The following is a 20944-nucleotide window of genomic DNA, read 5'->3' as shown; positions in this document are numbered from 1 at the left end:
ATCAAGCATGGCACATCCATTATTTAAAAAACCCAGAGCAAAAGCAACAACGTATTATCACCCAACAGTGTGATAATATACAGCATATTAGTGATGAAGATACTGCTGACAATGATGTTGAGGAGCATTAACCAGTGACCCATTTACAATTGTGCCTTCTGGATTCCACCAAATACTCTCACCTCCAGAATGCTTTAAAATATTGGTTTAGGTGATCTTATAGAGGAGTATAAAATCATGAGAGGCATAGATTGGGAGGACGCACAGTGTCTCTTGCCCAGAGTCAGGGAATCGAGAACCAGAGGGCATAGGTTTAAGGAGCAGGGGGAATCTAAGGGTTAACTTTTTCACAGAATGCGTGGTGGGTTTATGGAACGAGTTGCCACAGGTGGAAGTTGAGGCAGGGACTATTGCAACATTTAAGAAGCATTTAGACAGGTGCATGCATAGGACAAGTTTAGAGGGATGTGGGCCAAACGCAGGCAAGTGGGACTAGTGTTTATGGGACATGTTGGTCAGTGTGGGCAAGTTGGGCCGAAAGGCCTGTTTCCACACTGTATGACTCTAGGTATGGATATAAAAACCCATATTCGAAAGGTGGAATGGAAGCAATTGTCCTCGCCATCAAGACATTGTTTAATCGTTTAAGACTGTATTGTCCTCACAAAACTGATGATTGGGTAGTAAAGGGTAGTATAAGAAAATAACTGCAGATGCTGGTACAAATCGAAGGTATTTATTCACAAAATGCTGGAGTAACTCAGCAGGTCAGGCAGCATCTCAGGAGAGAAGGAATGGGTGATGTTTCGGGTCGAGACCCTTCTTCAGACTGAAGAAGGGTCTCGACCCGAAACGTCACCCATTCCTTCTATCCTGAGATGCTGCCTGAGCTGCTGAGTTACTCCAGCATTTTGTGAATAAATACCTTCGGGTAGTAAAGGGTTATTGCTTCAGTGATTACCATAAATAAATGTTATTGTGGTTTATAGGACACTAAATAGTTCAGCCCGTGGACACAACACAGCAGTTGACAGAACAATAAGCAAAGTAGGAGGTTTTTCTCAGCACATCATGCATACCCTAGCTGTTTGAAAGAGCTTTCCAAGAGAGAAGAAGCTGTGGTTGTTTTCCTAGGAACAAAGGCGAGAGGTGACTTAATCGAGGCACACAGGACAATGGCTAGTTTTGATAGGATTGAGGAAAGCTGTTCCCATTACCAGATTGCTCTAAGGCAAATATTTAAAATTTTGCACAAAGGACCCATGGAGAATGGGGATTTTAAAAAAAACCAGGGGATAGGTAGATCTGGACGCCGATGATTGATTCAATTTCCACCACCATTATAACTTGGGTTTTTAAGAGAGAAACTGATTAGACACGAAGGGTTTATAGTATTAGAATGGAGGAATGAATGGGCTGGGATTGGTTACCTTGGTGCCAACAGAGGATTTGGGGGTTTTATCTTGTGTTGTAATATTTTTATAATTCCATAATTAGTCACGCTTTCCCATTAACCATCTAAATGGTACATTTCCAATCCTGCATGGTTTAATTTTCTTTGTCTCTACTGTATTATTTCGCATTTTCCATAAATTTCACCTACCATCTATTAGTCAGGGAAGGGGAACCTCTTCCTGACTTTATCACTTTGTCATTTAAGCATGAAGTCATAAACAATCCAAGACAGCTGGCAGGTAAGTTTTAGGTTTGCTCATTAAAGCTGGCAAGAGTTTTTTTAAATTTAGTGGTTAGCTGAACACAAAGATGAGGAGTATAATGATAGTTTGTTTATACAGTAATTACCCCTTGTGCAGAATGGTTAGGTGCAATATGATCATATTCAACATTAAAGGATTTTTAAAAAATCCTGTAGATACGAGAAATGTGAAATAAAAACAGAACATTCTAGAAAAACTCAGCAAGTCAGACAGCATCAGGAGGATCAATGCTTTGGATCCAAGACACTGTTTTTCCAGCATTTTCTGATTTTATTCTGTTTACACCATGCTGTCAGGATAAAGATGGGAAAGGCAGCCAGATAACTTATTGTGGTCTCTTTAAGCGGAAGGCTGTCCAACAAGAAGAGAGGACAGTTAATCTGCTGGATGGAAGGAATTGGGTATGTAGGGCGATGGAACACATCTTACCGCACAAGGCAAGGTTGTCTGGAGTAGGGAGCACTGGATGATGAGATATTAGGTCTCTGGAGACATATGTCGGGTATGGGCAGCTGGGAACAACAATATCCCTTGAGGAAAAGAGGGATTATAAAGGTATCCAAGAGGAAAATCAGGAGGGCAAAAATAGAGGACATGAGAAAGCCTTAGCAGATAAGCTAAAGGAGAGTTGAGAGAAATCCTTCAAGGATGTTAAGGGCAAAAGAACAATGAGGGAGAGTATAGGACCCCATATAGATCAATAAGGTCATCTATGTATGGAGCCACAGGAGAAAGGCGAGGTCCAAAACAAATATTTCTTGTTTGTCTTCACTGTGGAGAAAGACACAAATGCTACGGGACTTGGGAATGTAAAGAGCAGCTGCATGAAAAAAGTCCACACTACAGAAGCTGGAAGTCTTAAAATGCATTAAGATAAATAAATCCCTGTGGCTCAATCAAGTGTGTCCTAAGACATAGTGGGACGCTAAGGAACGAATTGTGTGACCCTGGCAGAGATATTTGCAGCATGAACAACAGCAGGTGAACTACTGAAAGTCTAGAGCTGGGAAATGTTATGCCTCTATTTATGAATGGCTGCAAGGGTAAACCTGGGAATTACTGGCTGGTGAGCCATACATGATTATTGAAGGGGTACAGCAGGCAGTGAAGAAAGCTAATGGCATGCTGGCCTTTATGACAAGAGGAGTTGAGTATAGGAGCAAAGAGGTCCTTCTGCAGTAGTACAGGGCACTAGTGAGACCACACCTGGAGTATTGTGTGCAGTTTTGGTCTCCAAATTTGAGGAAGGACATTCTTGCTATTGAGGGAGTGCAGCGTAGGTTCACGAGGTTAATTCCCGGAATGGCGGGATTGTCGTATGTTAAAAGACTGGAGCGACTAGGCTTGTATACACTGGAATTTAGAAGGATGAGAAGGGATCTTATTGAAACATATAAGATTATTAAGGGATTGGACACGCTAGAGGCAGGAAACATGTTCCCAATGTTGGGGGTGTCCAGAACCAGGGGCCACAGTTTAAGAATATTAAGTAGGCCATTTAGAACAGAGATAGGGAAAAGCTTTTTCACTCAGATAGTTGTAAATCTGTGGAATTCTCTGCCTCAGAAGGCAGTGGGGGCCGATTTTCTGGATGCTTTCAAGAGTTAGATAGAGCTCTTAATGATAGCGGAGTCAGGGGGTATGGGGAGAGGGCAGGAACGGGGTACTGATTGTGAATGATGGCCGTGATCACATTGAATGGCGGTGCTGGCTAGAAGGGCCGAATGGCCTACTCCTGCACCTATTGTCTATTAGGTCCCCACATGATAAACTTGCATTTGAAAGGACATGAACTAATTAGGGATAGTCAGTATGGCTTTATGCATGGAAATTATGTCTCACAAATTTGATTGTGTTTTTTTTAAAGAGATGACCAAGAGTTTAATGCAGATAAATGAGAGTTGTTGCACTTTAGGACAGGGCAGGACCCTCACAGTAAATGGCAGGGCTCTGGGGAGCGGGAATTACAGTCTTTTATTTTTATGATGTTATTAAAAGTTCCTATTTTCTCCGATCCTGCAGCGAAACATTGGCCCTCACTGGCATAAAACTCCATAGATTTGTGTCCTCCGAAAACTCGTTCAAGTAGCTCTAATATGAATTGAACCGTAGAGCATTAAAGTGATAATTCAGCAATGGGGCTGTTCCATCAGGAATTCATACTATTCTTGGTTAATGTCCTGCAGAAAACTCCAATGAGGATTGAACAGATAGGAATCACAAAAAAGAATCATGTTGTGTTTATTAGGAGTATCGAACACAACTAAAGTGCCACAGATGCAACAAAACTAATGTTGACCTGGAATTGAACCAAGGGCTTTTAACATCCTCATAATTTAGATGCCCACTTGATTCTTGAGGAAGCTGTATTTTGAAGTTTACTTTTAAAACCCTATCTGGAATGGTCTAACATTTCAGATTTAATTTAATCAGATTAAATTTATTTGACTTGGCCCAAATCACCTGTTTTTAAATAGTGTAGTCACTGGATTTTTCTTTTATTTAAACAGATTGTTTTAAAAAGCGACATATATTTAAAATATTCAAGATGTTTGTTCTTAAAACTTGAAAAATTGTTATTTTTTTCTTTGCTCTTCAACAAGAACCTAGAAGATAAATAATGAGTAGATGATAAGCCTTCAGTGTGAAGGAGCGGGGCATGTGTAATGTGATGGTCTGTAATGTAATGTCAGTGTTCTGCTAGAATTGTTTGTTTACATGGAAGGCAAGGGAGCATATACTAGTAGTAATTAAGAGTTTTTTGCCTATTTAACTCACTTGGTGGTCCACTATTCAGAGGTCAATCATTTGTGATCTCATATCAGAAGCTGGCACCTAAATGGCTGAGTCTTCCAATGAGCAATACTGCCAAAACAAACTCTTAAACTGTTGCTGCTGCGGCAATGAGTTGATCAGTCTGTCCGTGACAGAGATGGGATAAATAATGACAGCGTCTGTATACACAGATATTCTTACTCATCATTTTATGAGTGAGCTGTTTACAGGATGCTAGCTGGAAGTTTAATGCTGTTTTAAAACAACGTAAACCAAGTTTAGTGTTTATTTCAGGAAATTTGTAATCAATTACTAGCGAGGTTTCTAAATGATAGAGCAATGCTCAATTTTCCAATCTGAAGAAAATCTAAAATTTTGGTAAGAAACGCTCTTAACCTGTGAATTTGCCATTTAGTGCCATTATTTGTTTGCTACTATTGTTTCTTAATGTTAATTTCAATGATTTCCTTTTCTGACTCTTTCCCTGGGATGTCTTCACTTTAAGGACACAAAGTGCTGGAGTAACTCAGTGGTGGTGCATCTCTGGTGAACATGGATGGAATGCTTTTCAGGTTGGGACCCTTCTTCAGATTCAGGTAGAAGAGAGCAGAGGCAGGACAAAGAATGGCAGGTGAACACAGGCAAGGGACGTATTTTATAGGCAGATGGTTGGAACAAAGGCCAGAAATAAATGCAGGAAGTACGAGACGGATGAATTGAAGAGTCGCAAATTGTGATGTGAGGTGAAGGAATGCATGAGGGTGAGGAGAGGAAAAGCTGCAAGTCCAGCTGGGGCACAGGGGTGTGCGGTGGAGAAGGCGGGGTGGGGGAGAATGGGAAGGGGGAGAAGCGTAAATGTTAGAAGTTACCTAAAATTGGAGAATTCAATGTTCATACCGTTGAGCTGTATAACTTCCTTAGTCGTCTGAGGAAATAGAGGTGCTGGCATGCTTCCTTGGCAGTAGCTTCAATGTGGTTAGTCCAGGACAAATTGTTGGTGATGTCTACGCCTAGAAACTTGGAAGTTCTCGATCATGGGGGATGTTATGTCACCTATCTTCACTGAATGTGGTTTATGGTCGGGAAGTTAAGGATCCAATGGCAGAGACCTTTAGGTTCAGGAGTTCTGAAGATAATTTTAGTTGGGATTATGCTGTTGAAAGTGGAGCTATCGTCAACAATTAGTTCCTAGGGGAGGAAAGCGATGTTGCCAGCGATACTGCCCGAATACTTTGCAGCCCGTTATAGCAAGCATGCCATGCCATAATCGACGGGTTTCCATGTGGTTATCCCGGGACTCTAGCCTGCTCTGGAATTCACTCTTGGCATCCTCGATGGCTTTGTAAAGGTCATATACGGCTCAGGATAGTTGGAATTGAACGCCACAGACTTGGACTTCACCTGGGAATGAACCACACAGTTCATGCATGTTGGATGAACATTCCTATTGTCTTCTTTGCCACTAATTCTTCTACACACTTACTGTTGAAATTGGTGATGGCAGCGGCCTACTCTTTTAAATTGGCCGCAGTTTACTTTAGTTTAGAGGTACGGCATGGAAACAGGCCCTTTGGTCCACTGAGTCCGCACCGACCAGTGAACCCTGCTCACTAACTATCCTATACACACACCAGGGACAATCTACAATTTTTTTACCAAGCCAATTAGCTCCCGGAGAAAAGCAATGGGGGAATGTACAACTTTCGTGCAGACCACACCCATGCTCAGGATCAAACCCGGGCCACTGGCGCCAGCGTGCCATACTTGCACCATACTTGCCTCAGTCCACTGCATGATGTTCCTGTAGTTTTATAATGCAGATTCAACAAATTTTTTGCACCTCATTTTTAGATTAAAATGTTCCTGGCCATGCCTTGATACATGATTCATCAAACCAGGGTTTATTACCTTGTTTGATCTTAATGGTCAAGTAAAAGATGAAGTTAGACAGAATGGTTCTGATGGTTCACAGAATTTCATGGACGCATTGATTTATTCTGAGTCTATCCTTTTCAGAGCAACTGCAGTGCCACAAGATACTGCCACTGACAGCATTGACCTTTTATGAACTTTTATGAACTTTCACTCGAGTAGTGAAAATACTTTCAGAAAAATAAAAATTATTGAAATGAAAATTAAATCTACATCTCTTAAGTTAACAAAAGTACATAATTTTTTTAAAAACTGCATGTTAATTACAACCATACAAAATGTAATTTTTCTTTTATATGAAAATAATCTGAATTGATTACAGACCTGAGCATTTTTTTTTAAAACATGCTAGTTCAAAGCTACAGCATACCTCCATGATCAAACACAGCCACCACGAAGATTACTAAGAATATCGTTAAGCAGACATCTAGGACTCTGAAAGTTGCGCATTGTTTATTGATCTTCCTTCTAAACAGTAATTATGACTGTGGGTGGGCTGGGGCAAAAGATGTAATTATGATACTGAACTTCAGGAAACTTATTTGTGTAGTTTTGGCACTCACAGTGCAAAGTACTGTTTGGATAACAAATACTAATAACATCAATGTCTGAACAACGTACATTAGCTTAGAAAACAATTTTAAAAAGTGAAACATTTCCTCTAAATTATTGAGTGATACGTCCGGATAAAAATCAGGATAGATACCACAAATAAGAAGTGTTTTTTTATTGATATAGGCAAACTGTTAATTTCCTCACAACATTCAATCCAATTGAATTTGGGATTCCTCTCTTTAAGTGCATTCTTGGGAGATGTGGGAGAAGCTGATTTCATTGCCCACCCCAGATTTTACTGATATGGTGTTGAGAGTTTACATCTTGAATCACTGTAGTCAGACAAGTAAAAATGCTAGACAATAGTGTTAGACAATAGACAATAGGTGCAGGAGTAGGCCATATGGCCCTTCGATCCAGCACCACCATTCAATGTGATCATGGCTGATCATTCTCAATCAGTACCCTGTTCCTGCCTTCTCCCCATACCCCCTGACTCCGCTATCCATAAAAGCTCTATCTAGCTCTCTCTTGAAAGCATTCAGATAATTAGCATCCACTGCCTTCTGAGGCAGAGAATTCCACAGATTTACAACTCTCTGATTGAAAAAGTTTTTCCTCATCTCTGTTCTAAATGGACTACCCCTTATTCTTAAACTGTGGCCCCTGATTCTGGACTCCCCCAACATTGGGAATATGTTTCCTGCCTCTAACGTGTCCAACCCCTTAATAATCTTATATGTTTCAATAAGATCCCCTCTCATCCTTCTAAATTCCAGTGTATACAAGCCTAGTCGCTCCAGTCTTTCAACATATGACAGCCCCGCCATTCCGGGAATTAACCTAGTAAACCTACTCCGCACGCCCTCAAAAGCAAGAATATCCTTCCTCAAATTTGGAGACCAAAACTGCACACAGTACTCCAGGTGCAGTCTCACTAGGGCTCTGTACAACTGCAGAAGGACCTCTTTGCTCCTATACTCAACTCCTCTTGTTATGAAGGCCAACATTCCATTGACTTTCTTCACTGCCTGCTGTACGTGCATGCTTCCTTTCAGTGACTGATGCACTAGGACACCCAGATCTCGTTGTACATCCCCTTTTCCGAACTTGACACCATTCAAATAATAATCTGTTTTCCTGTTCTTACCATCAAAGTGGATAACCTCACACTTATCCACATTAAATTGCATCTGCCATGCATCCGCCCACTCACACAACCTGTCCAAGTCACCCTGCAACGTCATAGCATCTTCCTCACAGTTCACACTGCCACCCAGCTTTGTATCATCTGCAAATTTGCTAATGTTAATACTACGAGTTCCAGAATTTTGGATAACAAAGGTATGGCAATATACATTCATGTCAGGATGGCAGGTAATTTGGAGGGGATTTTATTAATTGATTAAAAGATACAGCATAGAAACCAACACTTTGGTCCACCCAATTCATGGCGACCAACGATCATCTAGTTCTACATTATTCTACTTTTTCATCCACTCCCTTCGCACTTAAGGGTAATTTATAGAGGCCAATTAACCTACAAACCTCACACACTCTCACCCACACACGTGGGCGGGCGCACATACACACAATATTCACAAAACTAGCAAATAATTGCCTAGCCACATAGGTACACTGTAGGGAAATTGAGAACAGAATAAGAAAGCCAGAATATGATATGGCAGAAAATTATTACATCCATCTCTTCAGATGTATAGATTTTTTATATTTTATTTTCATCTGCAAAGGGACATTCACTTGCTCAATTTTACTGAAAATAATTTTGGATAATGCTATTTTGGAACTTCTCAATCTTTTTTTACACTTTAAATCTCTTTCCCAGACACACATAACCTTCCATAATGAGTTTAATCAAAACGGGTCACACTTCTTTTCAAAGTAAAAGATGCAATTTGGTTTGCAACAGTACAAGTAAGGGCCATTAATATAAAGAAATGGGAGATGGAAAAGCAAGCGCTATGTCAGAAGCTGATTTTTTTCCAGCCCCACTAGTATTGCGCTGGGCAAGTATACAGGATCTTCATTGCTGGTGGCCACATTACAACAGAAGCTTTTTACATGAGCAAGATCCGTTGTTTATCCGTTAGATGGCCAGAGCAACTGAAACAGAATGAATGTTTGAATAATTTCAAGCAATATTTTGAGAAGCACTGTGTTCCTGATAACAGGCTTAAACCACAACATTTTTGAAAGCAACATTTCAACATATTAGTCACTCACCCCTCTTCAATTGTAACATTGTCCATGATCACTGAATTGGCGATTTTAACTTTCTCTTTGATTGTGCATGAGGCGCCAATGATTGACCGCTTGATAGAGGACTTCTCTGCTACTTCAGTCAAACTGCCAATCATGCAGTCAGCTCCAACCTTTGTGGAGGAAATATATATAATGTTAAAGTGAAAATGCATGGCAGGGTTGCTACATAATACCAGGTTTTATAAAATAAATATTTAAGCATTTAGAGTCATAGAGCCGTACAGTAAGGAAATAGACTCAGGCCCAACTTGCCCATGCCGACCAAGGTGCTCCAATTGGGGGGTGGCTAGGGGGGGGATGGAGTGGGTTAGTAGGGGGAGGAGGGGTGGATAAGGGGTGATTGAGTGGGGGGTTGAGGGTGCTACAATACAAGAGAGGCTTTGGGTCCAGGCCTCACTCAATCATACCCTCTCCCCTTCCCTGTCCCCCCTCTACGAGGAATGGGCCCAACGGGTCCACTTGGTCTAGTATATTATTAAAACTCTGTCCGTGTGTATGTGTGTTTGTGCACACCATAATTTGCTGCTTCACACAGCCAAAACAGTACACCATAGCACCACAATGTTTGCACCACGTTACTCACCATTATCCTGGGCATAATGTCTAACAACTCTCATTCAAATTGAAGCTACATTTTTAAAGCTACAGACATTTTAAAGTTTAAAAATTCACTTTCTAACCCATTTCCTAAAACTCCCCAGCGTAGGACGTCACAATGCTCCACGTTCGACTTCATTTGCTCCTCACTCGCCAAAACAAGATGGCCGCCGTTAGCTCCGCCGCCCGCCCGCGCTCAGCTGTCCCTCTCTCCTCTCCGCTCGCCTCTCCCCTCGCCCGGCCCTGGCAGAGACTCGCACGTCGGCAGTCAGCGTTGAACGCACAGGCACTGGTAAGTGCCTTTCGCAGTCAACGGCTCCAAGGAGGGGGAGTAGGCATGGCGGCCGAGTGGGTGGAGGGGAGGGTAGGGGGGGAGTGGGGGTAGGGGGGAGGAGGGGGAGAGTGGGGGGGGAGAGGAGAGTGGGGAGCAGGGGAGAGTGGGGGTGGGGGGAGGGGGTCAGGGAGAGTGGGGGTGGGGGGAGTGGGGGAAGGTGGAAGAGGGGGAGGGTGGAGGAGGGGGCAGTTGGGAACAGTGGGGGTGGGGGGATGGGGGACAGGAGAGAGTGGGGGTGGGGAGGAGGGGAGATGGGGAGAGTGGGGGTGGGGGGGGAGGGAGGTAGGGGTCAGGAGAGGGAAATAGGGGTGGGAGGGAGGGAATGGGGGTGGGGAGGGGGGAATGGGGGTGGGGCAGGGGAGGGGCAAGTGGGGGTGCGTAGGGGAGATGGAGTGGGTCAGTGGAGGGAGGAGGGGGGCGGATAAGGGGGATTGAGTGGGGGGGGGGGGGGTTGAGGGTGCCACACCAATACAGGAGAGGCTTTGAGTCCAGGGCTCACTCAGTGACGATACCCTCTCCCCTCCCCTGTCCCCCTTCTACGTTGGAATGGGCCCAACGGGTCCACTTGGTCTAGTATCTCTCTAAACCTTTCCTATCCGCGTCCCTGTCCAAATGTTTTTTAAACGTTGTTATACTTTCTGCCTCAACTACCTCCTCTGACAGCTCATTCCATACACCCACCACCCACTGTGTGGAAAAAGTTGTCCCTCAGATGAAAATTTTCCCCTCTCATCTTAAACGCATGTCCTCCAGTTCTTGATTCCCCTACTTTGGGTAAAAGACTCTGAACATCTTACCCAATCCGTTCCCCTCATGATTTTATACACCTCTATAGGATCACCTCTCATCCAAGGAATGCAGACCTAACCTGCCCAACCTCTTCCTAGAGCTCGGGCCTTCAAGTCCTGACAAGATCCCCATGCCTTTTCTGCACATTTTCCAGCTTAACAATATCTCTTCTGCAGCAAAACTGAAAGCAATACTCCAACTGTGGCTTCATCAGAGCTTGTACAGCAGCAACTTAACTTCTCGACCCAAAACGTCACCTATTCCTTTTCTCCAGCGATGCTGTCTGACCCGCTGTTAGTCTAGCTTTTTGTGTCTATCTTCGGTTTAAAGCAGCATCTGCAGTTCCTTCCTGCACATCCCACCTTCTATACTCATTATCCTGACTGATGACAATCAATGTGCCGAAAACATTCTTGACCACCCTATCTACCTCTGACGCCACTTTCAAGGAACTATGTATCTGCACTCCTAGATCCCTCTGCTCTACAACACTTCTCAGAGCCCTGCCAATTACTGGGAAAGTCCCGTCCTGGTATTCTTCCTAAAATGCAACACCTCACATTTCCGAATCATGCCTTATACATTCTCAGCCAAATCATTGATATAAACCACAAAGAGCAATGGGCCTAACATCGATCCCTGAGGCATACCACTAGTCACAGGCTTCCAATCTACAAAACAACCCTCCAACATCATTCTCTGTTTCCTTCTATGACGCCTATTTTCTATCTAGTTGTCTAGTTCTCCCTGGATCCCATGCGATCTAACCTTCCAGAGCAGCCTACCATGCCGAACCTTATCAAATGCAACTGATTACTTATCTGGCCTTGTTTGCAGCTGAAGTTTTAAAACTTATTCACATGCGGCTTACGAGCAAATAGGCCAACTCAAGCCTATTTGTAATTGACATTGAAAATTAAGACCTGAATATGAAAGGTGCCAAGTAAAATTATACAAAATGTACAGAAGCTAAAAGCAGGGAGGAAAACTTCCCAAATTGGCAATAGTTAAAGTCGGTTTAAATGTGTCTGTGCATAAGTGTGAGAGAAAGAGCAAGAGAGAGGGAGAGAAAGAGAGAGGGACAGCATACAAGATTTGTTTCTAAACATTTGGACAATGAAGTTAACAAAACCGTTTCTGCTCAATTGCAAATATATAGATGAGTATGTACGCCCCCTCCGTTAAACAAATTCAAAATACTAATATTAACAATATTAACTATTAGATGAATGTTCTTCTTGACAAGTAACATATGAAATATCGTAAAATACTACTGCACAATAATATTTATGTTTCTTTCAAGTTCTTTCAAATGTTGAAAATACTATGAAATATTTAATTGAAATAATTTAAAGGAACAAATGGAGTAGTTGCCTTACAATGAAAGAGGAGGTCTACCCGTAATTATAACCCACTGTACTCTGTGTATCCCCTGCTGCTTCACTCTGTGTGTGGGCTGATGGGTTACTTACTTCAGTCAATGTTTGTTTTGTCCAGCTGAGCAATGCTTCTGGTGTTAAAGATACACAAAGCCCACCCAGGGTTTTGAAAAGCAGCCCACCCTCTCCATCTTATGTGGGATTGATGTAACGAGAACAGGAAGTTCCTGTTATAAGTCTAGCTCCAAGTATTTTCCACACTTCAACATAATCATGCAAACAAATAAAATTTAAAAAAAAGTCACTGATGGAAAATGATTAGACGGGAAATGCTTCATAGATTAGTCATAGAGTGAAGCAGCACAGAAATAAGACATCTGGCCTACCATGTCCATATCAAGAATCCATCCATGCTAATCCCATATACTAGCACTTGGACGTAGCTGTTTATGCCTTTGTGATTCAAACGCACGTCTTAATAATTACTAAATGTATTGTGAATTTTCTGCCCAGACCACCTCCCCAGGCAATGCCTGGATTCCAACCACCCTCTGGGCAAAAACATTCTTCCTCAGACCTCTTCTGAACCTCCTACAACTTTGCCCTCTGGTTGAAGTAACGTCTGCTCGGTGGAGTTTGTTACTATTGACCCTATCTATGTCCTTCAATCCTGTGTGCTTAGGTTAGATCCCCACTTAGCCTCCTAAGGTCCAAGGAAAACAACTCTGGCCTATTCAATCACTCCTCTTTACTGAAACTCTCCACCCCAGGTAACACCCTGTAACCCTGCTTTGCACCCTCTCCAGTGCAACCAAATCCTTCTATTGTGATGGCCAGAACAGTACACAGTACTCCAGCTGTGGCTTAACCAATGTCTTATAAAGTTGTACCTAACATCCCTGCACTCCTATCATTTGTACCAGCTATTGGAAAGTAAGTATCCCATATACTTTCTTAATCACATTATCTATCTGTTTCTTGGGCTTGTACACTGAGGTCACTCTATTTCTCTATTTGCCCTTGTGCTCTGCCATTTATTGTGCATATATACTAGAATTTAATCCTGGTAATATGAGGTGATGCATTTTAGTTCTCTTAAAATGCATCACCTTTCACTTCTCAGGATCAAATACCATTTGCCATTGCTCTCCACATGTTAACAACTTATCAACATTGTCATGTTAGAGAGGAAAACAAAACAAGACACAAAGTGTTGGAGTAACTCAGAGGGTCAGACAACCTCACTGCGGAACATGGATAGGTGACGTTTCAGGTCCCAACCGAAACGTCACCTATCCATGTTCCCCAGAGCTGCTGCCTGACCCGCAGTTACTCCAGCACTTTGTGTCTTGTTTTGTAAACCAGCATCTGCAGTTCCATGTTTCTACAAAATAAAATAAGAATGGTTTTAGAAAATCTTCAATCCTCTATCCTTAGTTTCCTGCTTTTGCATTACTACTAACTGAATAGAATGCATTCTTGCTATTTTGACATAAATTTTGGTAGAAACTATCTTCATGATTTTCCATTCATGAATTTTAATTGTTGGAAAATAATGGAAAGCATTAATTCTCATTTTTGAGGTCCTTAGCTGAATGGCTCTTTGTACATTTGCTTTGCTTTTTCAGATTAGATAATAATTGTGTTAAACGCAAAGAATTATGCTTCTAAGGAGCAACCTAGAGATAGCATTTTTTTCTGTCTACAATATCATGAATCAAACAGAGGCAAGTATAGGCTTGCTACAGTCAGAGCCCTGCTAATCAATGGATTTTGAATGAGTTGGGTCTGTGTTTAGTTAAAAGTCTCAAGATTTTCTGCCACATGCATTCGGCTTCTCACTACTCACCATATCCGTATCAGTAATTTGTGCCCTAGGGTGGATTAGTGATTCTTCTTGGGATAAAGTAGATAAGAACTTAGGAGCCTGGAAGATAAAAAAAAAAACAAGAGCAGACTATTCACCACAGTGTCTGGAAGGGGATAAAATAAATGAAGTGCATACATCATGTTTTCGGAGAATGATATGGAAAGATTCCCCCCCCCCCTCCCCAAATGATATAGATACTAAACTCTATACAATAACAAACTGAAAAAACCTATTTCAATAAAGAGTGGATTCAATGTGTTAATGACTAAATAGACTGTGGGTTGTAATGCCAGTGCAGAAAATTATTAGCCATGATACCAAAGATAATTAATTTTTATCATGAACTGTTTTTCATATTGCCTCCTCATATTGCCTCATTTGAGTATTTGCAGCACATTTTTTTTTAAATTACAGATTTCCTGCGGTTGCAGTTTTTTTTATTTCTCTGATACCAAACAGAAGCCCTCTGCTTTTTTGAAAGAGAGCAACATATTTTTTATATCCATGAAATGTAGATTATAAAATCAAGAGAACATACGGAAGGTCCAGCAATCATTGTGGGCAAATTTAATCAACATGTGGATTTGACAATGCAAATTGGAATGGTAGCCATGGGGATGAGTTCACAGAGTACATTTGGGATGGTTTTTGAGAGCAAAACATTTAAGTGATAACCAGGTTAGCCATCTTTGTTAGATCTGGTATTGTGCAATAAGACAGGACCAATAATAATCTCATAGTGTTGAATTCCCAGGAAAGAATGATCATGGAATGTTAAAACTTTAAATTCAATGGTTCAATGGTCCTTTATTGTCACGTGTACTGAGGTACAGTGAAATTTGATTTACCATAGTCATACTATACCAAAAAAAAGCAACAAGATACATAACTACATAAAGATTAAACATAGACTTAATTCATTTAGAGTGTGAGAAACCCACCCCCAAACAAACTGGAAAAACACAGCAGGGCAGACAGCATCTGTGAAAAGAGAAACAGGGTTAATGTTTCAGGTTAAAAGTCGTCGACTTGAATTATTAACTCTGTTTATCTTTCCAGAGATGTTGCCTGGCCTATTGAATGTTTCCAGTATTTTTCATATTTATTTCAGATTTCCAGCATCTGTAGCTCTTTGATTTTCTCTGAGGATCTGAAACTAGTGTCCTAAACTGGATCAAAAAGGCAATAACAATGAGATGAGGCTAATGTAGTCTGGCCAAATTGATTAAAGGATAGGTCAGCAGTGGCAGTCATTTAAAGAAATATTTCATAAATCTCAGAAATGGTGGATTCCAGTGAGAAAAGGAAGCACTATGAGTAGGGTGTACCATGTGGGGATAACTAACTATCTTATGGATAGTATCAAATCTAGGAGAAATATATAGTATTTTGTGAAGATGAGAGGTAGGCCAGAGGAATGAACTTTCCAAATGATCACTGTGGGGATAACTAACTATGTGTGGATAATAGACAATAGGTGCAGGAGGAGGCCATTCGGCCCTTCGAGCCAGCACCGCCATTCAATGGCTGATCATTCTCAATCAGTACCCCGTTCCTGCCTTCTCCCCATACCCCATGACTCCACTACCCTTAAGAGCTCTATCCAGCTCTCTCTTGAATGCATTCAGAGAATTGGCCTCCACTGCCTTCTGAGGCAGAGAATTCCACAGATTCACAACTCTCTGACTGAAAAAGTTTTTCCTCATCTCAGTTCTAAATGGCCTACCCCTTATTCTTAAACTGTGGCCCCTTGTTCTGGACTCCCCCAACATTGGGAACATGTTTCCTGCCTCTAACGTGTCCAACCCCTTAATAATCTTATACGTTTCGATAAGATCTCCTCTCATCCTTCTAAATTCCAGTGTATACAAGCCTAGTCGCTCCAGTCTTTCAACATATGATAGTCCCGCCATTCCGGGAATTAACCTAGTAAACCTACGCTGCACGCCCTCTTATGGATAGTATCAAATATAGGGGAAAATACACTATTTTGTGAAGATGAGAGGTAGGCCAGAGGAATGAACTTTCCAAATGATCACTAATCCATTCGCTCAGAACCTTTCCCAACAACTTTGCTACATAATGATCTCTATAAACTGAGTCAGTTGCTGGGGTTAAATGAGGGCTAATCATCTACCTTCTGCAAACCATGAATTTATACACTTATGTTACTTTGTTTGGCAGTGTCAAGGGATAAATTAGTGGATATGTGGTTTAAAACATAAAATCGATGAACTTTGTTTGCTAATATGGTAAATCTTCAAAGTAAATCTAGTTTGCTCATTGTCATATTTGGTCATGCTCAAATTCTTGTTCAAACTCAACGTTTATGCTAATTTTTTGGCAACCCGAAAAACCATCAGCAAAAAGTACTGATTAAAAAAAGGATCTTAATCTAAACGAACTTTCAACAAATCCATTCTTATCTTCACGATGACAACCCATTTCTAAAAATTGACTCCTGCCTCTGTTTGCAGTTCCCAACATAAGAAACATAGGAAAAAGTAGAAACTTTGTTAAGCACGGCACACTTCTTACCTGTCGGTTGGCTTCAATATAAGAAGGTAGAGTGTTTACACGGTAACACATCCCCTCTTTCATAATATGTACGTAACAGCGAAGTTTGGTTCCATGATATGGTTCACTCATATCTCCATGATGATCGTTCCAAAAAGATTTTTCTCTGGCTAAATTCAGAAGATCATCCTCTTTGGCATAACTGAATATATCTTCAATAAACAAAGAAAACAAATCTGTGAGCACAATAGGTACCAAGCAGAATTACTGCAGTTAAGTAAACAGAGAATCAAATAGCATGCACAGTACAAAACGTAAAAGCAGGCTAAAATAAACATAAAATGCTGGAAAATCTCTGCAAGTCAGACATTATCTGTGGAAAGAGAAACATTTCACACCTGGGACTCTTCACCACAATTGAGAAAGAGAAAAACAGATAACGTTCACAAGTTATAAGAGTGGATTTAGGCCATTCGGCCCATCGAGTCTACTCCGCCATTCAATCATGGCTAATCTCTGCCTCCTAATCCCATTTTCCTGCCTTCTCCCCATAACCCTTGACACCCATTCTAATCAAGAATTCGTCTCTGCCTTATAAATATCAATTGACTTGGCGTCCACAGTCCTCTGTGGCAATGAAATCCATGGATTAACTACCCTCTGACGAAAGAAGTTCCTCCTCACTTTTTTAAAAGAGCACCCTTTATTCTGAGGCTTTGACCTCTGGTCCTAGACTCTCCCACCAGTCGAAACATCCTTTCCACATCCACTATCTATGCCTTTCATTATTCTGTAAGTTTCAATGAGGTCCCCCCTCAACCTTCTAAACTCCAGCGAGTACAAGCCCAGTGCTGTCAAACGCTCATCATATATGCTAACCCACTCAATCCTAGAATCATTCTTGTAAACCTCCTCTGGACCCTCTCCAGAGCCAGCACATCCTTTCTCAGATATGGGGCCCAAATTTGCTCACAGTAGTCCAAATGTGGCCTGACCAGCGCCCTGTAGAGCCCCAGCATTACATCTTAGTTTTTGTATTAGTACAGGCGACAGGTAAGATGAGGAAGGGTTGCGGTTACAACAAAGGGAAAGTCTCTGAAAGAGTGAAATTATGTAGTGATTAAGATCACAGATTAGCAATACATAACATACACAAAAGAGTTTAGCTCATTCTTAATGGCCACATTATTTCACTCAGAGAAATCCCCTTTGTATCACGTTCTATAAAAAAATGTCAAATACCTCACCATTTTCCAATACAGCCCTTCTTCTGTTTTCTGATCTGTTTTTTTTAAACAATTATTCTTAAAATGACTCTTTTCCCCTACAGATGTGTAGGTTCCAAGATTATTTATGGCATCCACAAACTTTTCCCTGGTAGAGGAAAGTGTCCTCTCAGGGGCGAGTGGTGTGTTTGGGATGTTGTGTGCTCCTTTCGCGGTTTATACTTTACCTAGTCATACAGCATGGAAATATGCCCTTCCGCCCAACTTGCCCATGCCAACTAAGATGTCCCATCTACACTAGTCCCACAAATGAAGAGACTGTGCCTTCCTCAATGTGTACGAAGGAACTGCAGATGCTGGTTTAAACCAAAGATAAACACAAAATGCTGGAGTAACTCAGCGGGACAGGCAGCATCTCTGGAGAGATGCTCCATTGTCAGAGAGTGAGGCCCAGTGCTAATTGGAGGAACAGCTCTTCATATTTCACTTGAGCAGCTTACACCAGCTTACAGTATGAACATTGACTTCTCTAACTTTAAGTAACCCTTGCTTTCCCTCTCTCTCTCCATCCTTCCCCCTTCCCAATTCTCCCACCAGTCTTACTGTCTCAGACTACATTTTATGTTTGCGTTGTTGTTACTTTCTCCCAGCTAACAATGATCTATTCTACATTTTCCTTGAGCTTCATTCCCTTTGTCCTGTTTTCACACCTTACATTTCCTTATCTATGTATCTCACTCTCCCCTGACATCAGTCTGAAGGGCCTCGACATGAAACGTCATCCATTCCTTCTCTCCAGAGATGCTACCTGTCCCGCTGAGTTACTCCAGCATTTTGTGCACTCCTGAATGCTGTTTCTCTATTTTGAACAGGCTAGAAATTTCCATGAATATATGATATTATATGTATATTACCTTCAATAATATGCTTTATTCGCCATTAATGTTTAGTTTGTACTTGTGTTTTTATTTAAAAAGAGGATTACTTTTTTGAACCACATGTAATCTCTGAAGGGTTTTCTCACAATGCATTAACGATCGTTAAAATGAATAAAACCCTGCAGTGTTATTTATTATTTATCTTATTTGCGATGAACAAAAGCTAAAATAAATGATACAACATGATTCTATTTCACATTTTGATGCACGCAAGGAATGCAGTCCTGTACTGTTACATAGAAACACTTACACAACCTACCTATAGGTTTGGGGGTTTGCATCTGATCTTCACTTATATCATCTTTAGAAAGTTGAGCAGAATTGGGAGAAGTGAACTGTTTTCGGACTAGATATGGAATCAATTCGCCTCGGATTGACGTGAAAGATCTTTGAAGAGAAAACATTTGTATTACAAATAAATAAAAAATGTCTTCAGTTAGTGTGTTTCCTCACGGTACTGAAATTACATGCAAGGAATTAAAATGTAGTCCGCTCCATGTAGAAGTCCTTGCGAGAACATGCCCTCTTTGGGCAGACTCATGTAAAGCAAAAGGATAATGGAAGAGGCAGTCCAAGCCATTCTCTCATATCTGGCAGTGGTATTCTGTCTGAAATTAAGTCACCGGTATCCTCCTAGCGGTTAATAAATGGTTTTGGTTGGGTTTATTATTGTCACATGCACTGGTGTACAGTGAAAAACTTTGTTTGCATGCCATCAATAAAATCAGATAATACCATACATAAATACAATCAAGTTAAACTCAAGGTAGAGCAAAGAGGAAGATACAGAGCACAGAATATAGTTCTCAGCATTGTAGCGCACCAGTTCCAAAGAGAAAGTCCAATGTCCGCAATGCGTTAGAGGTGAATCGAACAGTATCCTAGCTTATGGAAGGACCATTCAGAAGCCTGATAACAGAGAAGAAGAAGCTGTTCCTGAGCCTGGTGGTGCGCACTTTCAAGCTTCTGTATCTTCTGCCTAGCATGAGCGGGGAGAAGGAGGAATGACCAGGTAGGACGTCTTTGATAATATTGGCTGCTTTTCTGAGGTAGCGTAGTGTAGATGGAGTCGATCGTGGGGTGTCTGTTCTGTATGATAGACTGGGCCACATCCACAACTCTGCAATTTCTTGCGGTCTTGAGCGGAGTTGTTCCCAAACCAAATAGTGATGCAGCCCAACAATGTGCTTTCTATGGGCATCTGTACAAGCTTATAGGTGTCATTGGAGACTTGCTAATTTTCCTGTCTTCTAAGGAAGTCGAGGCATTGGCTGTCATTTCAATGTGGTTGGTTCACAACAGATCTTGTAGTATTAATGCCAAGGAACTTGAAGCTCTCAACCATTTCCACTTTGGCACCATTGGTGCTGATTGGGCACTGTACTCCACCACACTTCCTGAAGTCGATAACTAGCTCCTTTGTCTTGCTGACATAGAGGAGTGGTCATTGCCCTGATACCATGTTACTAAGTTCTATCTCCTTCCTGCTCTCCGTCTCATCATTATTTGTGATCCATCCCACTACAGTGGCATAATTTACAAATTTATAGATGGAGTCTGGGCCAAATTTGGCCGCACAGTTGTGAGTATATAGGGAGTATAATACTGTACATATACATAATACAGTATGTAATGTTACCGAGAACGCAATTTTGTGGAGGAGGTGTTGTCACTTATCCTCACTGATTGTGGTCTGCGAGTCAGAAAGTCGAGGATCCAGTGGCAGAGGGGGGTGCCGATTCTTAGGTCCATGGGTTTGGAGAGGAGTTTGGTCGGGATTATGGTGCAGAAGGTAGATTTATAGTGTATAAATAAGAGTCTAACATAGGAGTCTTTGTTATCTAGGTGTTCCAGATCATTTTAGGGCCAGGGAAATGGTGAGGTGAGATGAACATAACCCTGTCCTCGCCAATGGAGTTGATGTAGAAATAAGAGATTAAGAGTTCCTTGCCATCCATATTAACATAACTTGATCCCCTAACACGGTTGCGGTAATCAGAAAGTGCATCAGTGTATTTAGTTTCTGAGTAG

At 41.5% G+C, this 20944-nt stretch overlaps 1 protein-coding gene across 1 annotated transcript in view; it reads right to left on the bottom strand.

The window, feature by feature from the left end:
- Positions 1 to 20944, bottom strand: part of eif2b3 (eukaryotic translation initiation factor 2B, subunit 3 gamma) — an 81865-nt gene that overhangs the window by 20103 nt on the left and 40818 nt on the right. The window contains exons 7-10 of the mRNA XM_078407943.1: positions 19173 to 19300; positions 16771 to 16961; positions 14212 to 14289; positions 9225 to 9373 (exon numbers count right to left, since the gene is read on the bottom strand). Coding sequence (XP_078264069.1) covers positions 9225 to 9373; positions 14212 to 14289; positions 16771 to 16961; positions 19173 to 19300 — 546 coding nt within the window. The remainder of the gene's footprint in view (positions 1 to 9224; positions 9374 to 14211; positions 14290 to 16770; positions 16962 to 19172; positions 19301 to 20944) is intronic.

The sequence above is a fragment of the Rhinoraja longicauda genome, chromosome 11 (assembly GCF_053455715.1).
Source record: "Rhinoraja longicauda isolate Sanriku21f chromosome 11, sRhiLon1.1, whole genome shotgun sequence".
NCBI classification, from domain to species: Eukaryota; Metazoa; Chordata; class Chondrichthyes; order Rajiformes; family Arhynchobatidae; genus Rhinoraja; species Rhinoraja longicauda.
Note: the sequence above shows the minus strand (reverse complement) of the source record. Positions and strands in the feature narration are given on the sequence as shown.